The following is a 17,392-nucleotide window of genomic DNA, read 5'->3' as shown; positions in this document are numbered from 1 at the left end:
ACCCCGACAGGCACAGGGATGGAATTTGGGAACGAGCAGAAGTTTTGAATTACATAGATTATTGTGCAAAGCACAGGAAATTAAAACCAATTAATTCCTTGTAAATACAAATGGAGCCAGACTTTCTTTTGATTTATGCTGACTTTTTTACCTTCCCCCAATGGCTTATTTCCCTATTTTGCCATGGTATCCTGCACAGTCGAGAGTGAAATTCGCGGCTACTACACTGTAATACAATACGAAAGACAAATGTTTGGTGACTGCTGATAAAAGAGAAAAGGCCCCACGGTGCATTCTTTTAGCCAACTTATTAGGAGCCTTATAAAACGCTGTATCTGTTCAGAGAGAGGAAGTTAATCACTGCTCAGGTTCAAGATTGTGTAAGCAAAGTAGTCTAAGAGATGAACTGACTTATAATGTGCTCTCAAAGCTGCAGTTACTCCCCAGATAATCCAGGTAGGAGGAGAAAAGGGAGAGGAAAGCAAGAGAGACTTATTTTTTCTCTCTTTTTCCTTCCATGGTAATGAAAGCCAATGAATATTCTATTGGAGCTGAAAGAGCTTCTTGAAAGGCTAACAAGATGGAAGAGAATAGCACAGGTTCCAGCTAAAAATATTCCAAACGCTAAATAAAAAATGTCAGTAGAAGAAATGATAAGAAAAACAAGCCAGCCCTCTGCTCCCAGAATGTTACGTTGGTAGAAAAAACCCTGCACTGGTGAAGTCCAGCAGCAAGGTGAAACTCTCGAGCATCCTTCACAATTTAGGGCTTGGAAAGGAACACATCAAATTCATTGGGAATTTGCACCAAAACGTCAGAAATCTCTCCAGCCCACGCCGTCACTGCCGGACACGTCCCAGGCCTTATCCCAAGAGATGCAGTATTCCCCCTGGCGTGGGCCTTCTCCCGCAGCCGTTCAGGGAAACTCGCCCTGCAAAACAAATGGGGCCGCAAGTTGTAAGAAGTCATTCTCCTGAAGAAAAGGCAGAAGGAAGGGCAAACGGGGCTGCCAGCCTAACCGCTTAAGGCCAAGGTTTAGCTTGCCCTGCAGATTTGCAGGGGTTCACTGTAGTTTACCCCAGGTGATGTGACCAAACTCCCACCTCATCACTTTACCTGGAATCCCTTTATCCTTTCACTGAGACCCGGCACTTCGGATCATAGGATAATTCAGGGTGGAGGGGATCTCAGGAGGTCTCCCGGACCATCGAGCTTACTAAGAATGAGTCTAACCAAAGATCCATCTACCTTAGTACTAGAACTCTTGCTGGACCAAATAGCAAATGCTTACAAGAGAAACTAAGAAAAAGGCAAGTCAAGAGGGCACTTTTTCCCTATCTTGGTTTGGCAGATTCAGGAGAGATGCTGAGATGCTGCTCATGCCACATGCCAGTGTTTTCACTAGACCTTAATTCTCCCTGTTTAGAGAAGTTCTGCTGGCCTCAGACTTTCCCCCCTTTTTGATAAGCATCATCTTGACACGTTGGAACCACAGGACATCAGATGTGAAGAAAGGATGTATTACACAAGTCAGTTTGAGTGTACAGCTAGCGCTAAGCAAGAAAGAGAGCAACTGAGCCTAACAAAACATTGCATAAAGTAAACTGAAATTTCATGAAAAGGAAAGAAAAGAAAAGTAACAGTTTCCACAGCTGTGGCCTGAGGGGTCTCTTCTCTTTTTGGATCTTTTGTAAAACATTTCTGGTGCCAGTCTTTAAAAACCATGAAGCGAAGCTTATTGGTTCTATTCCAGATGACTTGCGAAGAAGAGAGGCTTTTAATCATATCTGAAAGCTCCTTCAGGGCTCTGTATTTTATATAATATATGGTTTATTATAAGGCAGATTGGTTATTTCAACAGCCTCGCTATTTATGCTCAACTGTAGCTTCGGCAGAACTTTTTGCAGGAGTTTGCAGTGTGAGCCCCTGGCCAGATTCCAGCTCCCATGTGGGATCTGTCAGGTTGCAAGCGCAATGCGTGCTTGCTCCCCTTTAACTTCTGTCCTTCTCACAGTACCAACCATTTCTTCCTAGCCTGAGACCGCATCTTACGAACAGCTTGGTACTGAAGCAACAGTCTATCAGATTCATTGCAAACACTGTTGACGTTCAGAAGGTGACCCAGAGCAAGTCCTCCCAAAGTGTCCCATCCCCATACTACGCTTGGTAAAATTCATAAGGGATTCCTCATAACTCTCAGCTGCTTGAAAATCCTGACCTAACAGACAGAGGAATAATTCCAGGTCACTGTTGTTATGCCGTGTGGATAGATCACTGAAACTAGCAGAATAAAAAGGGCAAAGAATATCTTTCAGACACAATTTAATTGTAGGTCTCTGGCGGCTAATGCAGTAACAGGAATGTGTCTGTAGGCCAGACTCTGGCATTCTACTCAGAAACATTTTTTCTTGTCTTCAAATGGATTCAGTTCACCACTTCAGGAAAATTGATTTTTTTTCTGGAGTGAAAAGTTACTAAAAATATAGCAAGAAACAGCTTACTGTTTTGTGGACAGATTGCATTCATGCTTCAAAATATTTCTCTGCTAAATATAAAGCCCTCAAGGACTTATACATCATTACATCAGTTAATCCATTCAGTCATCAAGTAAATATCCACCAAGGCACATGTGATGAAAATAAATATTGGTATACTTGAAATAAGAGAGAATTGGCAAGATTGTTCAGTGGTGAAGAGAGAGAGTGTTACTTCTGAGAAAAGGGAATAGGTCTCTCTATTCTCATGCAATTATACTTTCAAGCACTGATTGCAGACAGAAGAGCTCATGAACACATTTGTCTACCTGGATAGAAATCTCTCTTGATTAAACCCTCTTAGTCCATTAACTACTTCTATTTATAAACGTTCAATTCATTACTTGAAAATGCAATGATTAGAACACCGAGGGCCAGACTACCCCAGGTCAGCACTGGGACGTGCGAGGTACGTTCTCTTACCGCATTCACAAGCACCAGTGCCTGTTTGCACAAGCGAATGTGGGTCTCATTAAAACTGGCTCATTCCGTTGCTTTGAAATTTGACCATCAAGGCTACAACCAGGCAGCCAAAGATCTTCTCAGTCGTGACTTAATTGTAAACATGTTTTCTCTTCCTCCTAGATGTGCCGTTTGGGTTGCAAACAGACCCGCAAGTCACAACCATTGTGGGGAGTGACGTCCGGCTGACCTGCCGGGCCTCCAGGTACATCTACACTCACCTGGCCTGGTACTACCCCTCCTCAGAGGCGGCGCTCAGCAGCTCCGTGATCAAGAAAACTGACAACTATTCCATTTCTTTGACACTGGTCATCACTAACGTCACGAAGGAACAGAGCGGCCTCTACAAGTGCAGAGCCCAGAACCAGCACAACAGCACCGACACCCTGGAACAGCACGCTCAGCTCCTCGTCAGGGGTAGGTCCCGCCAACGGAAAAGGGCAGTGGGACGTGCTACCGTGCTGCTGCAGGAGCAGAAATGCTGTGCATCTGCTGCTCCCTTGGAAGCCTTTCAAAGCAGAAGGTGCCCAGCATTTCTTAGGGACTGTCCTAATACAGACTTTGTGCTCTGGTTTGGGTTTTTTTTTCACATTGCCGTGTGCGGACTGACACCTAGTCATACATATTACTCATCCAGCCACTGCTGGTTTTGTATAAAATATTTGCCTTACACATAAAGGTGATTTCAGCTGCGTTTTCTCTTCCTAACTCCATGCTGGGTGCAGATCCAGCGTTAACTGAGGAGAAAAGGCATCGCCCACCACGTTACTAACAGCACAACTCTATCTTTGGGACTGTCACCCCAGATCTATATGACTTTGGTAGGAGGCTCCATCCTCTTACAGCTGCCAGGATGATACAGGTACCTAAAGAGATTTGGACCCAGCAGATGTAATCACAAATGTCACTGGTCAAGCGTGTAATCAAGTGACATGTACCAGTTATTCAGCCTAAGTGTGATGCACTTCGTTGTAATAAGAGTATTTTCTTACTTACACCCAACCCCCCAACTCTTTTCTTTTATTTTCATAAAAATAGTACCACTACAGATCCTGAAGCCCGGGTTCTTTGGCTACGGGAATATAAAGGGCAGGACATTTCTTCTGGTAGAAACTCACTGAAAATTAGTGAAGTTTCTTCTGCTTCATAGTGAAGAAAGTGAGTGATTGGCTCTAAGCCTTCTCAGACAAAAAAACCCTGCTGGAATTGGTGAATTTATTAGCTAATTTCCAATGGTGAAGAAAAACCCAAAGCACAGAAATAGGGTAGAACTGAAATAAACAGCAGCAAGCCAGGGTGCAGAAGACCGAGTCCTTCAGAGGTCAAATCAGACATCAATTTTCAAATTGGCTTCTCCACTTACATGAATGGCTGATGAGACACTGCAGGGACGGCTATGCTGCCATAAGCACTTGCCACTTAGGCGAAAACCAGGCCGTGCAGTGCTGGCTTCGTCCTTGTTTAAGTGAACGAGCACATTTCCCATGCAGCCTCCTACCCGGTGCGGCCAGCAAGGCTCTCGCAGTCCCTTCCCCCTCCACGCAGGCACAAGGAGAAGATGCTCGCCCACGCCCCAGCTGTGGCTAGCACGGCTGCGATACCTGAGTGGGAGGTGATTTATTTTAAGAAATGGCCTAAGCACCTGCCTCTTCCTGAAGTGCGGAGGAAGGGACAGAATCTCACCCTGGCATTACAGCGTGCCAGCGGTTTGGCTTGTCCCCACAGCCGGTACCGGGGCCACCTGTCAGCATCATCTGACATGGAGGCACTGGGCTTCCTCTGCATTCTGCATTCAGGCAACTCACTTGTCTCTCCCCTGGCAGATATTTTTATTCATTTAGTCAAATTTCCACCTACACAGACACCTACACATGATGGTTATGGGAAAAACACAGCTAAACTGGGAATACACCTATGGGAGGACTGGAACATTGATCACATTCTTCTGAGAATTCCTGGGGTCTGTTATTTGTCTGGCACACGTCAGAGAGGCAGCTCTTCTGGAGAAGATGCGTGGAAATGCCCCTCCAAACCAGCCCTCCTCCCCCTGTACAAACAAGGTCTTTTAAATGTACTAACACCCATCAGCTACTGTCCTTATTGCAGGCTTTATGGGGTTTTTTTATGCTGTGCTGGTGATTTTATTCATTGCTTTCCTGTACCTTTTATAAATGAACATAAAGTGGAGGTTAACATGCTTTGTAGTAAGCAGATAACTGCATTCATGATGGAGGACACAAAATCCTTAGAACTGTTTCCTCTTTGCCTCCTCCTCTCTTTTTCTGCATTCACTCTACCCACTCACTGTCCTCTGTTTTCTTCAGAGGATGAGAAACTCAAGGAGGTTCGAGCTGAAGCCGAATCTAAGCTCAGTCAGTTTGAAAATAAGGCAAATGAACTCACCCACTGCCCCCGTAATCTTCTGGGGGATTTTTGCTACCACTTATCAACCAAATCTTTGCCACCCCCAGCCCAGAGAGGCCATGCAGGTGGGCAACGGGGAGCGGATGGCAGAGCTGTGGGAGGTGCCTTCGGAAATCTTACTGTGTACTGTTCTCCTTTGTGACCGTAGCAAAGGCAGCACCGTATGTGATACAAAACCTCACGGATCTGGAGGTTAACATCAGCGGCAAGATCATTCTGGAGTGCAAAGTCAGTGGAACGCCAGAACCTCAGATTACGTGGAGGAAGAACGGCTACCCCATTTCAGCAGCATCAGGTGAGTGCACTTGCTTCCCGAGCACGCTGCGGTATTGCACGTAACACAGGATAACGGACTTGCAGGTTTGCCGCAAACATAGGACTTACAACTCCACGACTACTGCAGGCATAGCTGAGTCAGGACGGTATACGCAACCTCGGAAAACCCACACGCAAATCCAAATACATCAGACCACTGCAGCAGTCTCCAGCTTGGACTTCGAGGTCAAAGCTGCCGACCGGTTACAACCCAACGCCTGCTTATGCAGCTTGCCTTCCGCATGTGGCAGCATCCGCGCCTGCAGAGTCAGCCAGATAGTCTGCATACATTAGCATAGCATTAGTAAGTCAAGGAGTGCAGCGTGCTGCTGTTCAGTCTGCTTGTGCGAGACAACAGATCGTGTACGAAACTGAGACAGAGCGTACCTGCTCATCAGCTGGGTCTGAAAACACAAGCCTGAAGCGTCAGATATCCTTGGGGCCTGAGCGGAATATATTGCAGCAAATTGTGGGCAGTCACCTACCAGTCGGGTCCAGGGCATGCCAGGACGGATTATGCATCCGTTATCTCCCACAACACAGTAATGAGAACGTGCTCTCAGCTCAACTGGGACAGAGCAGTATAGGTGTTACCATGGGCAGGGAGCATGGGCTCCCTTACCGGAGCCTGGAAACCCTTCTCAGTGCTCTGTCCTGAGATCTCCTATAAATCATGGAGAATCCCATGTCAGTAGCTGGTCCTGTCACTTTAATTTTGCATCTTGGACTAGGTAGGAAATCTAGGATCATCCATAATTCAGATCAGACAGTTCTGAGAGAAACTCTTTATAGCTACTGAAATTTTATAAATAATTCTCAATGGACAAGTATGTAACTCATCCAACCAATGGAAACATAAATAAAATATTCGGAAAAAACACCTCCGGGTAAATATTTCAGCACAGTGCATGGCAAGTTATGTGCAGTACTCTTATTAACAACAACAGGATTCATAGGCAGAACACCCAGAAACACAAAACGTCCTTCCCTTTTGGATTCAAAGCCTGACCTGTTTCTCTGTTTCTGCCCCAAACATATCCTCAGTGAAACAAATGAGCTCTCAGGTTTGCGCCACAAATCAGGAAACATTAGATGTGGAAAATTAATCAGGAAAATTAAATGTAGAAAAGCCTCACATAGGTCATATCTAGGCAGCCTCCCTCTTCCCACTCCACCTCTAGCCGCCGGCTGCCTGTGAATCCAGGATTGCTCCACACAGTGATTTTTCCAGGCATGTGCATAACCTGATTTCCATGATCCACGTGTTAGAACTGCCATCACTTCCCACAGCCTCCAAGACATCGGCTTTCTCCAATAATCTCACCGAGTTCTCTCTTTTCCCCAGTGTATCTTATTGCTATCAGAAAACCTATCTTCCCATCACTTCACTAGCTGCCATAGAAGTTTTCTCAGGCTCTGTCTGCTCATAATAAATTAACAGCCACACTTGCTGTTGGTTAAATGATCCCCAAGCAATTTACACAGGTATTGAGGAGAAAAAAAAATGTCAGGGAAAGGTTGCTGCCAGACCACAACGAGGAGCATAGTGTGAAAATGCCTCCTAACAACAGCGCGTACCAGGCCTGCAGGGATAGGAGCCGACTTTCAGTTCTCTGCCTCCTAAAACCTCCTAGGTTATTGTGATAATATTAACTGAAATCCCTTACAACAGGAATTTCCATGGAAAATAATACCCTGGTCATTGAGCGAGTGAAAAAGGATGATGAAGGGCTCTATGAATGCAGGGCATCCAACGACATGGGCCAAGACAGCACATCAGCCTTCATTAAAATACAAGGTGAGTTCCCAGCTAAGGCGCAACGCATATATTGTGTTGGGCTGATGAGAACTGTCGGTCACTCATGGACTTTGGCTACATTTAACATTGGGTTGTACATTTAACCTACAGGTTCTGAGGAGAAATCCAACATTGAAGTTATCATTTTGGTCTGCACTGGTCTAGCCGCTACCCTCTTCTGGCTTCTTCTGACCCTATTCATTCGGAAACTGAGAAAAGTAAGAGAGCTTCCACATTGCGCAAAGCGTCTGGGACTGGGCCCAGTGTATGCGTAGCGTCAGAGTCTAGAGCCAAATGCTTGGGACAGATGGTAGAAAAACTGTGCAAAATGTTCCTATAAAATTGCAGTCCAAGATTTCTGCTGATAGTCCTTTGACTTCTCAAGAGATCACTTGCACTTGTGAGATTTCTGCCCACTTCCATGGTACCATAAAATCAGGCTCCCCCCTCTTTATGAGTCAAACTGGCTCGCAAGATTTGGAAACCAAAAAAAATCCTAAATCCCCTAAAATGAGGGCTTGATTTCAGCATTGTCCAATAAGATTTCTCTGAAACACAGGTATTAAAGGGGGCCCTGTTTTAAGAAAGATCCTAGGATGTTTGCTCTAGAAATGAGCTCAAACCACACAGCTTATTTTGTCTCCAAGTCTTGCTATTCTTTCATCTCCCTTTCGTGACTCAAAAAAGTAAAGTTTCAGTAAAGTTCCAAGGAATTTAGGTCTGTTTTTCCTAAAACAAACAGTAAACAGGCAACCACAGCTCTCTGCTCTGAAGCTCACCAGACTACAGTTCCAGTGCTCATCCCTAATACTTGAGTAAAATTTCCCCTCCTATTGCAAATACAGTGATTAAATTAATGTTTTCCTCCTTGACCTCAGTTTGAGTTGTAGACAACAGCAAATTTCCTCTTACATTTGACACCCGTGCAGGGTGCTCACAGGACCCACTAAATCACAGTTTCCCACTGAGCAGCATTAGAAGTAGCAGTTCGCACCAGCTTTCAAGTTTAAATTGTAATAAGCAATAGCCATGAGGCGGACAACGGGAGACTCAAGCCTGTGAAACAAAACGCTACAAAAATGCCAAGATGCTCCACAGTGCACCGGGCAGTACAACTCGTGGAGTTCCCGGAGAAAAGCACGGATTTCCTTTAATAGATACAGGTAGAAGGCAGTGATAGATTTTGTGTCCTCAGAGTGTTTACCGACATTAATCAGTGACTCTTCCCAACACCCATGAGTGGCAGGCATACATAAATATTTATTTTCCAGATATAAAAAAAAGAGAAGCGGGAGGCTGAAGTGATGCATTCATGGTTCAGAATAAATTTCAGAGCTAAGCCTGGAATTCAGGGAACTCCCCAGCCAGCACTCACTCTTGTAGACGACAGCTCTCCCGTTAGAATTGCAGGGTAAATACTGTGAATAATTTCTCCACACCCTGTTTTTAGCCTGATGCCACAGATATTAAAACAGGATACCTGTCAATTATAATGGATCCAGAGGAAATGCCTCTTGACGAGCAGTGTGACCGTCTTCCCTATGACAGCAGTAAATGGGAGTTCCCAAGAGACAGACTGCGGCTGGGTGAGTGGTTTGGGTATTATTACTGTAAAGAATGACGATTTCTAACGTTCCTCGATTTCAGTGGATCTGTTGTATAACCCAAGAAGCAGCCTATCATTTAGTGCCAGGGTACTGCCATCCTTGGGGAGAACTGGCAGTGAGTCACAGAATTCAGGATCATCCTTAATGGGGGGTGAAGCAAGGGATTTGGTAAGAAAAGCAAAGATGATGTCTCTCTCAAAATAGCTACCACCTCTTTTTCTTTCTTGGAGAAGCGAAGCCAAACTCTTGACAGGGAAGAAAGGTACCTCCAGGTACTGTCCCTGCCAAAAGTATGGTTTCACACCCATAGAGGAAAAGGGAAAGAGAATCAGTCTGAAAGGTGAGAGTCTTTCAGTGAATTTTGTTTTGGACAAATCTATCAATTCATCCAATAATCAATTCCTTATCAACCACTTAAACTTGGCTTTGAGTTGTAAAGAGCTATCATGAAAAAATGAACAAAATTTCATTCAACGGCTCAGCTCACTGGATGACGGAGCAAGAAAATGCAAAAAGCAGGTTGTGTTTGTATAGAGAAACAGTAGCATCTGTGTGCAGTGATGAGTGTAGGGAATATATCTGTAGTTGTGTGTGCTCTTGGTGCTTTAGCTGGAAAACACGGAAGACGGAGGAAGACAGACAAAAGTAACAAAAAATGAGATGATGGTGGGACATAGGGTCAAACTAGCAGAACCAAAAAGCCAGACCACGATGCCCAGCGTACTCTGCTGCGTTGTGCGTCAGAGCCCTTAGACCACACTAGGTAATGCGGGCATGAAAATTCAAATGAAAGGGAAAATAAACAAAGACTATCCTCTTAAATTCCATTCAGTATAGCTTTTACATCAAATAAATGTCAATAACTGAAGGGTTGAAGGGTTCTGACCGCCTGAGTGCCTTAGCTGGCTATCTCCATGACTGTGATTCATGAGAGATCAGGGTTCCACAATTCTCTGTTTAACCAGGCTCTGACTTTCCTAGGCCTCAGGACAACTATACGTAATGGTTTTACCCTTAAGCCATATATATGTATTCAGCCTTGCCTGCAGCTGAATGCAGATTTATTTATTCTACTCTGTTCTATCACATACTGTATTGCATTAAAGTCATATGGATATAAATCAAACCGTTTATATCCATATACTGCAAATATGCGATACAGGCTCCTATTGACTATCGGTCTACGTCTACGTTGTGCCTGGGCACTGGAGTCTTGTATTTCTTGCATAGCTGAGAACGCATGTTTCCCTCTTATCTGATGCAGACTGTCGTAAGTCCCCTTTGGCTCATTCTTGACTCTTGCTTCTCTAGGTAAAACTCTGGGTCATGGTGCTTTTGGGAAGGTGGTGGAGGCGTCTGCTTTTGGCATTGATAAATCTTCAACCTGCAAAACAGTTGCCGTAAAAATGCTTAAAGGTACATATCCCTCTGAGATTCTCACAAGACTCCTCAGGGAACCTGCGGGCAATGAGGTTTCCAGTTCTCAGCTCCAAACCAGTCCCAAGTTCATTGTGTTCACAAGGGAGTGGGTTTGTCATATGGGAGCAATTAGTCATTATACAGTGGATGTTAACGTGTAGGAAATGACAAGCGGGCTCCATGCTGTGCTGCTGATTAAGTCTTGTATTCCTAGAGGAGGAGAACAGCAGCTTCCAGGTCTGTGGGGTTAGGAGGGAAACAGATTACAGAATGTAATTACATTAGATAGTCTGAAATTGGATCTAAGCCTTCGATCACAGCCCTTCCAGATGCAGAACAGTTCAAGGGGTTGAAAAAAAAGCAATGCCAAGGGAGGGAATTAGAGACAACTTGCTTGCAATTACTGAAATTAAGGAAAGCTTTTACCATTCAGTGGTGGGGAAGAGGGGGAACTTGGAGACTATTCTTGCACATCATATTTACATACAAAGCCTCTGCAGACACCTTATGAATAAATGCATCAGCCAGTACATTGCCTACTTGGGTTGGAGGTTTTTCACTGTTCACTTAGGATTTCTTGAAAGGTACAATCGATGCTCACTGGATGCTTTTCACAGCCCACATTGCTCTGCATTGCTGCCGCATGACAGTATTAACCCCTGCAATGCCATGATTCAGGAACTTCTATCAATGTATTTGGCCTCTGTTGCTAGCTGCCTCTCCCGATGCTCTGCTGCTTCCCATCTCTCTGAAATTGCAAAAACATCAGTTTGACACCTGTCTGGACCTCCTCTGAATCTGGTCTCCCTTCTCTGCATTAGTCAGTAGATCTTCAGATCATCTCCTCTCCTGCTGCTCTTTCTTCTGTTCCATGTCCATCTCCAGATCCCTGAAATATCCTAGAAGCCCCTGATCCAGACGCACTCCCTTCCCCATCCAAAACTTCATGCCCTGGATAGCTCTGGGTTTTCATTCACTTCCACGCTGTGCTTCCCAACTGATCCTCATGTCAACTCCACCCTGCCTGCACATATTCAGCAAGCTATTAGACAGTTCTTCCACCATTTTACACCTTCCTTCCCCAGTGGAGGCAGCAGCCTCCGGCTCTAACCTGCCCCTCCCCAACTAACAGGCCCATAATTCATCACTTTCCTGAATAAAGCAGATTCTCTAGTGTCAATCCATTCAGGAAAAGAAAAGGCTCTGGAGATGTCTGCATTTCTGTAATTCTAGCATTATCTGTCATTTCCATGAAGCAGGCTGGTATCGGTTCTGGGTTGAAGGCTAAAACTTAACGTGCAAGATTATCTGAAACACTTCTGAGGCTGTTCTGTTTAGATTTTGCCAGGCATGTGTGCCAGCTCATGCCAGGGTAAATCAGGAGTAATACCACCCATGTACACACCCATCTACAAACACTGTTGACTGAAGAAACCTTGGGCTTGGAAAAGCTCCTTCTTTATGACACAATGGGGTGAAAGATTTGTTTATGGAGAATTCTACAAACAGATAAAGAGGCTACATTTGTCTCACCAAATGATCTGTTAGCTAACTGTTTCTTCGTACTTAAATCTTACATGATGCAAAGGCAAAAACAGAGGAAAGAGGACACAGGCCCTTTTGTTAAAATACATCATGAAAGTTTTGGAAAGAAGGCAGAGGAAAGAAGCCAGCATCTGAACAAGGTTCTGGTCTGAGAGTGCCTTCCTTAGCTTTGGCAGCAAGAGAGAATGAAACTACAGTATAACCGGCTAGCCAGTGCTTCATCAAATGTCAGGTTCATGGTTCACACACAAATGTGGCCCTCTCCGCTTTTCTGGAAAATGTATTTCTTGGGTCGATGAGATCTCACGGGGCTGACATTTAGTAATGCTGTACATCCTCCAGTACGTTTTGGGACCCAACTTACAGATGTGTTGGATTCCTCCATCACCTGCAGTGGAGAGTTGCTCAGTACTGTGGAAAAATATATTCTGAGGTATTGTAAAGAAGTACTACTAAACTGCACATCACCATTAACGATGGAGAAGCACGTTCTTCTGTGTGCTATTGTTGCTTGGAATGGTTGGGTTTTCCTTTGCTAAGCTTGCAAAATTCAGCCCTTGCAAAGGCTCTCTGGTATCTGATTTGGGGGGAGGGTTCTCCTACAGGACAGTAACCCTCCGTAACCCATGCTAGAGAAAGGAAGAGTCACTCAAAAGATAAAGGTCAACAGACAATAAAACGGATGAATTATTATCTGTTTAAGAGTCTGAAAAGCAAAGATACTGCAAAGTAACCTGGGTGGGTTTTGTTTCCAAGTATAAACAGGATCTTGCTGTGTCCTGTTGAAAATATCCTGTTGTGTAAAGATGATTTTTTTTCCTGTTTATCTTAAGCAGAATGTGCAACTACTAATGAATGCAAGGCTTTAATGTCTGAACTGAAGATCCTCATCCATATAGGACATCACCTGAACGTAGTCAACCTGCTGGGAGCCTGCACCAAAGCTGGAGGTGAGAAGTCCTCAGTAAATAAGGAGCAAAGAAGAAACACTTTGCAGATACAACAGTGTTTGGATGTATCTGTGGCGGAGTCCAAGTCTCATGCGCACACAGTTAATGCAAGCACAAATATTTCTACCTCTCTGCTCATAGTAGAGCTTCTGCTACTGCAGAATATGGCTGCATTTCATCAATGGTTTCTGAGCACCTTCCTCCAGCCAGCGGTGTCACTTCTCTATTTTCTTTTTCTCTGTCCTTTGTAAGCTTGTTTACAAAAGGGATTATGGACTGAAGGGAGGCAAGATCCTTAACTGGAATTAGGTGCCCAATTCCTCCACATAGTCACTACTGATCATTTCAAAGGTTCTTCTCCCTCTTCTTCCCTGCCTTATCAGGAGGATGCACCAGGCTGAGCACTTAGCTGCTTGGGGCCTCCTCCTTTCCCAAGCACTTCACCCTTGCCGGGCAAACGCAGGCAGTTTTAGCGTAGTACACAGGAAGCCTGAAGCAGTCCAAAGCTGAACGGGGCAACAGCACGGACTTCCAAGGGGCTGAGCTGACACAACTGGCTGTACATCACACAAAGAATCTGCTGCAAAGCGCAGACTTAAACAAAGGACTCCATAAATCTTAGACCTTTGTCACTAAAACATCCCTTCCCCTACTGCCATACAAAGCATCCTTGTCTGTTACTATACTGTGCTTTAACTTCAGGGTAGCAACTCTCAAAGATGCCTCTTTACTGCTTACAATGAACCTGCAAAACAATCCCCAAAGGACAGATTTAGGAAGGCTGAGGACAAAAAAAAAACAGAGTAAAATAAATGAAGGGGAAAGAGCGAGAGAGATGGTGCACATATCTGTTGTCATCTGAGACTCCGAAGCTATCATCTTCCCAAAGAACACGTAGTTGTCCAGTCACGGGGGAAAAAAGAAAACTTCAGTGAGGTAGATCTGGTGGGATGCCAGGAAAGAAATCTTCCCTCCAGCAAGATACTCCCAGTTCCTCGAGGAGCAGTCAGCAACCACAGACACTGCTGTAATCCAGGAGCCATGAACAGGGAACTCGCAGGAATTGTTGTGGCACTGCAGACCCCAAAAGCTTGTCCGGGAGGATGGCCAGCTTTAGCTGGAGGCTTTTAAGACTCAGATGCATAAGCAAATAGCCTTTGCTGGGGACGGTGAGTGGGGGGGAAGTACCATGATGAATGCTGGCGACTCTCCTCTCCTGTCAAGTCAGTGAGGTGGCTTAATACAAACAGGTACCTAAAACACGGCAGCATTACTAAGAGGTCAATAGTCTTTAACCAAAGCACTAATTCAGCCACAGATTTCTAGTTGCGTAGTAAAATACATCGCAGTAACTGATCAAATACTGTGATTGTCCAGTCCCTGAGGGCCTTTTTCTCCTGGGAGTCCCTCAGTTTCCCGTTCTCCAGCCTGCTCCATCCTGATTGCCCCCCTGGGTGAGGAGGCAGCCCTCACTCTTCCCTGCTAGCCGCCCACAAAAACCACTGATTACCCTGGGGAGCCGTGGACGGAGCAGAGCGGCGCAGCACGGCCTCGCAGGGCACGGAGGTGCCTCCCGGCAGGCGCTGCCTTGTTTACCTCTGAGCAATGCAACTGCAGACTAAAGAAAAACAGCCTTCAGCTCTCAAGACAGACACTGGGATAAGAGTTACTATTAAAATGCCATTGCAGAATACAGTGCTTTCTCCTTCCTTGTTAGGTTTTATGTAACCGTATAACAGTATTCCTGATGAAGACTGATATTAAGTATGCACATACATTATTTTAACAATATAACAAATAACAAATTTTAACACCTTGGCTGAGTGTCTGATGTTAAGCAGTTAGAACTAATGCATAGTATATGCTTTACAATGAGGAAATAAAATATGGAGAGGCCATGTCTAGGAAGCATTTCAAAAACATGAATAAATCACTAACCGGAGCTTTAAAGCTGGAATCTGCATTTCCTCAGGGCATCCATGAGGGACATTTGACTTTAGGTTCTTCAGAACACTGTCCCCCAGGGACCTCTTGTGCACTGCCAGATCCCAGCACGGCTGCCTGTAAGCCCAAGCGAGCAGCGTTGTGTGGTCAGCAGTGGAACCGCTATCAGCTCCGCTTTTGGGCCAGTTGTGTTTTTGCAATCACTGGTACAGTGTGGTGAAGATGTTACAGCTGTGGTCAATAGGAACTGGAAGTCCTGAACAGCCCAAAGGTGTTCCTTCCCCCCTCGACCCCTCCGCTCTCCCTTACAGCCCTGCTCTCAGCCTTTCCAGTCGATACCGTATGCATCAGGCCGGACCAAGGCGGCAGACGCAGTCCAAGTCTATGCGCGTTTCTGATACAGGCAGATGGAAGTGCTGCTTAGAGCCGCCTCCTTCCCCAGTGGCCAAGTGCAGCTCTCAGCACTGCTCCTTTGAAGGTCCCATTCCTAAGTCTGACCTATGGACCTTCTAGACAGAAAAAGGTTTCTGGACGTGAAAGTCTGGTTGCTTAGGATTGATAATAATACACGTTCATATGCATTCTAGTCCCACGATTTCACCTTATCTTACGTTTGATGATTACACAAAGCAGTGGTTATGCTAAAGGTAGAGAATGTAGCTTTTCCCTTTCCTAATGGCTCACACTGAAACATAAAAGCATTTTCAAGCAGATCTTAAAACTATGCATAATTGTATAAAAGCAGCAATTGCACTGAACTCTACAGTAGTTTGCACAGAAATGAGAAAGGAAGGAATTGATAGGACTTTTCAGGCTTTCAAAAAATTCAGACTAAATATTTTTGCACCTTTTGATTTAGACCTATCTGTGATCCTGCACACTTCTATTGCCTCTAGCGGCATCAGCTCCACCCAAACCAAACCATTGCGAAGGCAGCAGAGAAAAATGAAGACTGCTCCATGCTGTGGATCTATGTATCGAGTAAAACAACCTTAGTAGCACATGGGATTGTGTATTCTTATTTATCATGCTGAATTTTCCTTTGTTTCTAAATAAGGAGTAAATAGCAACTGCTACTATCTAATGGAGAAACTAAGAACCAGTACTGTATCCCCTCCTCTCCATATCCACTACTGATTGTGTGCTTCTGGAGTGTCACTTCTCTGTTTCCTAATCTCCTCACCTGCATAATGGGAATGACAGTATTTACTCATTTTGAAGAGGATTTGTGAGGATAAGTTAGTATTAAGTGCTTTGAAGTGCTTCAAAACTCATTTGACTTTCACTGTCTTTTTAGGTCCTTTAATGGTCATAGTAGAATATTGCAAATATGGAAATCTGTCCAACTACCTAAGAGGAAAACGCGGAGATTTCATTGCATACAAGGTAAAAAAATGACAGGCTTCTCACAGTCACAAGGCAGAGAATTAACAACCACTGACCACAAGTTGGATTTTTTTCTGCATTGGCTCTGAGACAGTTTGGTATTTATAGGGGCACCTTATTTTCTCACCACGTTTCAATTTGTACGAGCAAGAAAAGGAAACTGTTTTCCCTGCAATATCTCGCTCCCATCCTCTTCTTTTCTAGCACCTACTAAAGAATTAGTTGCAAACACCCAAGCACCCTAGTGCATTTGAGAGAGAGGGGGAATTACTTGTGAGCTACTACCCAGCGCAAGGCGGGCAACAAAGTAATAGTGAAAAACTGATATTAACTGAACTAGGAGAAGGTGAACCCTCCCAAAATACAAGCCCAGCTTGGGGATTTTTGTTTCTAGCCCCCCCCAGCTACCGAAAGCAGCTCACCCTTCATCATCTGCTCATTCCCATCTTATGTGTTTTCCCTTCCCCTGTGCCAGCCTAGAAGTCCGTGCTGTATGCAGCAAACTGGAGCACGAGCACGGTCTGTGTTAAAACTAAGCAAACGGTTTGGGTTTCCAAAGGGTTGTCTGCATCCACACAAGCGTTTGTGCTAGCACAAACTGGGCTAGGACATGGGGGAAGACACAGGAGGCCAGAAATCAGCGATGGGGAGAGGATGGGACTACCTCCTCGTTGTGAAAATACAGCATCGAAAGGGCTCTCTGATCTAAGCCCTGCCAGAAACCGGAGCCTCCCTAAGATTATTTTCCCGGATGATTCTATTATGATTATTATTATACCTATTGTGTACAGGCACAAAAGTACATAAGGTACTTTGTGTAAAAGAAGATTTTCCTGGTACAGTCACTCAAAATTTCTTTTCTCACTATTGTTTCCGTGAATTGCAGGGACTGGTTATGTCTCACTCCCCAGGAGAGGGTGAGACTGATGCATTTCAGTGCACATCAGGCACATACCTTACCTTGAACTGTGATTTTTAGCGTGGTTTCGTAAGAAAGGAAGAGGTACA

The 17,392-nt window shown here is 44.8% G+C and overlaps 1 protein-coding gene across 1 annotated transcript in view; it reads left to right on the top strand.

Annotated features, from left to right (window-relative positions):
* The window catches only part of LOC309595826 (vascular endothelial growth factor receptor kdr-like), a 141,624-nt gene that overhangs the window by 94,716 nt on the left and 29,516 nt on the right, over window positions 1–17,392 (top strand). The window contains exons 13-20 of the mRNA XM_082323206.1: window positions 3,120–3,413; window positions 5,569–5,715; window positions 7,408–7,533; window positions 7,645–7,751; window positions 8,984–9,119; window positions 10,452–10,556; window positions 12,941–13,054; window positions 16,296–16,384. Coding sequence (XP_082179332.1) covers window positions 3,120–3,413; window positions 5,569–5,715; window positions 7,408–7,533; window positions 7,645–7,751; window positions 8,984–9,119; window positions 10,452–10,556; window positions 12,941–13,054; window positions 16,296–16,384 — 1,118 coding nt within the window. The remainder of the gene's footprint in view (window positions 1–3,119; window positions 3,414–5,568; window positions 5,716–7,407; window positions 7,534–7,644; window positions 7,752–8,983; window positions 9,120–10,451; window positions 10,557–12,940; window positions 13,055–16,295; window positions 16,385–17,392) is intronic.

This window comes from Platalea leucorodia (genome assembly GCF_965183815.1).
Source record: "Platalea leucorodia genome assembly, chromosome: 10".
Taxonomy (NCBI): Eukaryota; Metazoa; Chordata; class Aves; order Pelecaniformes; family Threskiornithidae; genus Platalea; species Platalea leucorodia.
Note: the sequence above shows the minus strand (reverse complement) of the source record. Positions and strands in the feature narration are given on the sequence as shown.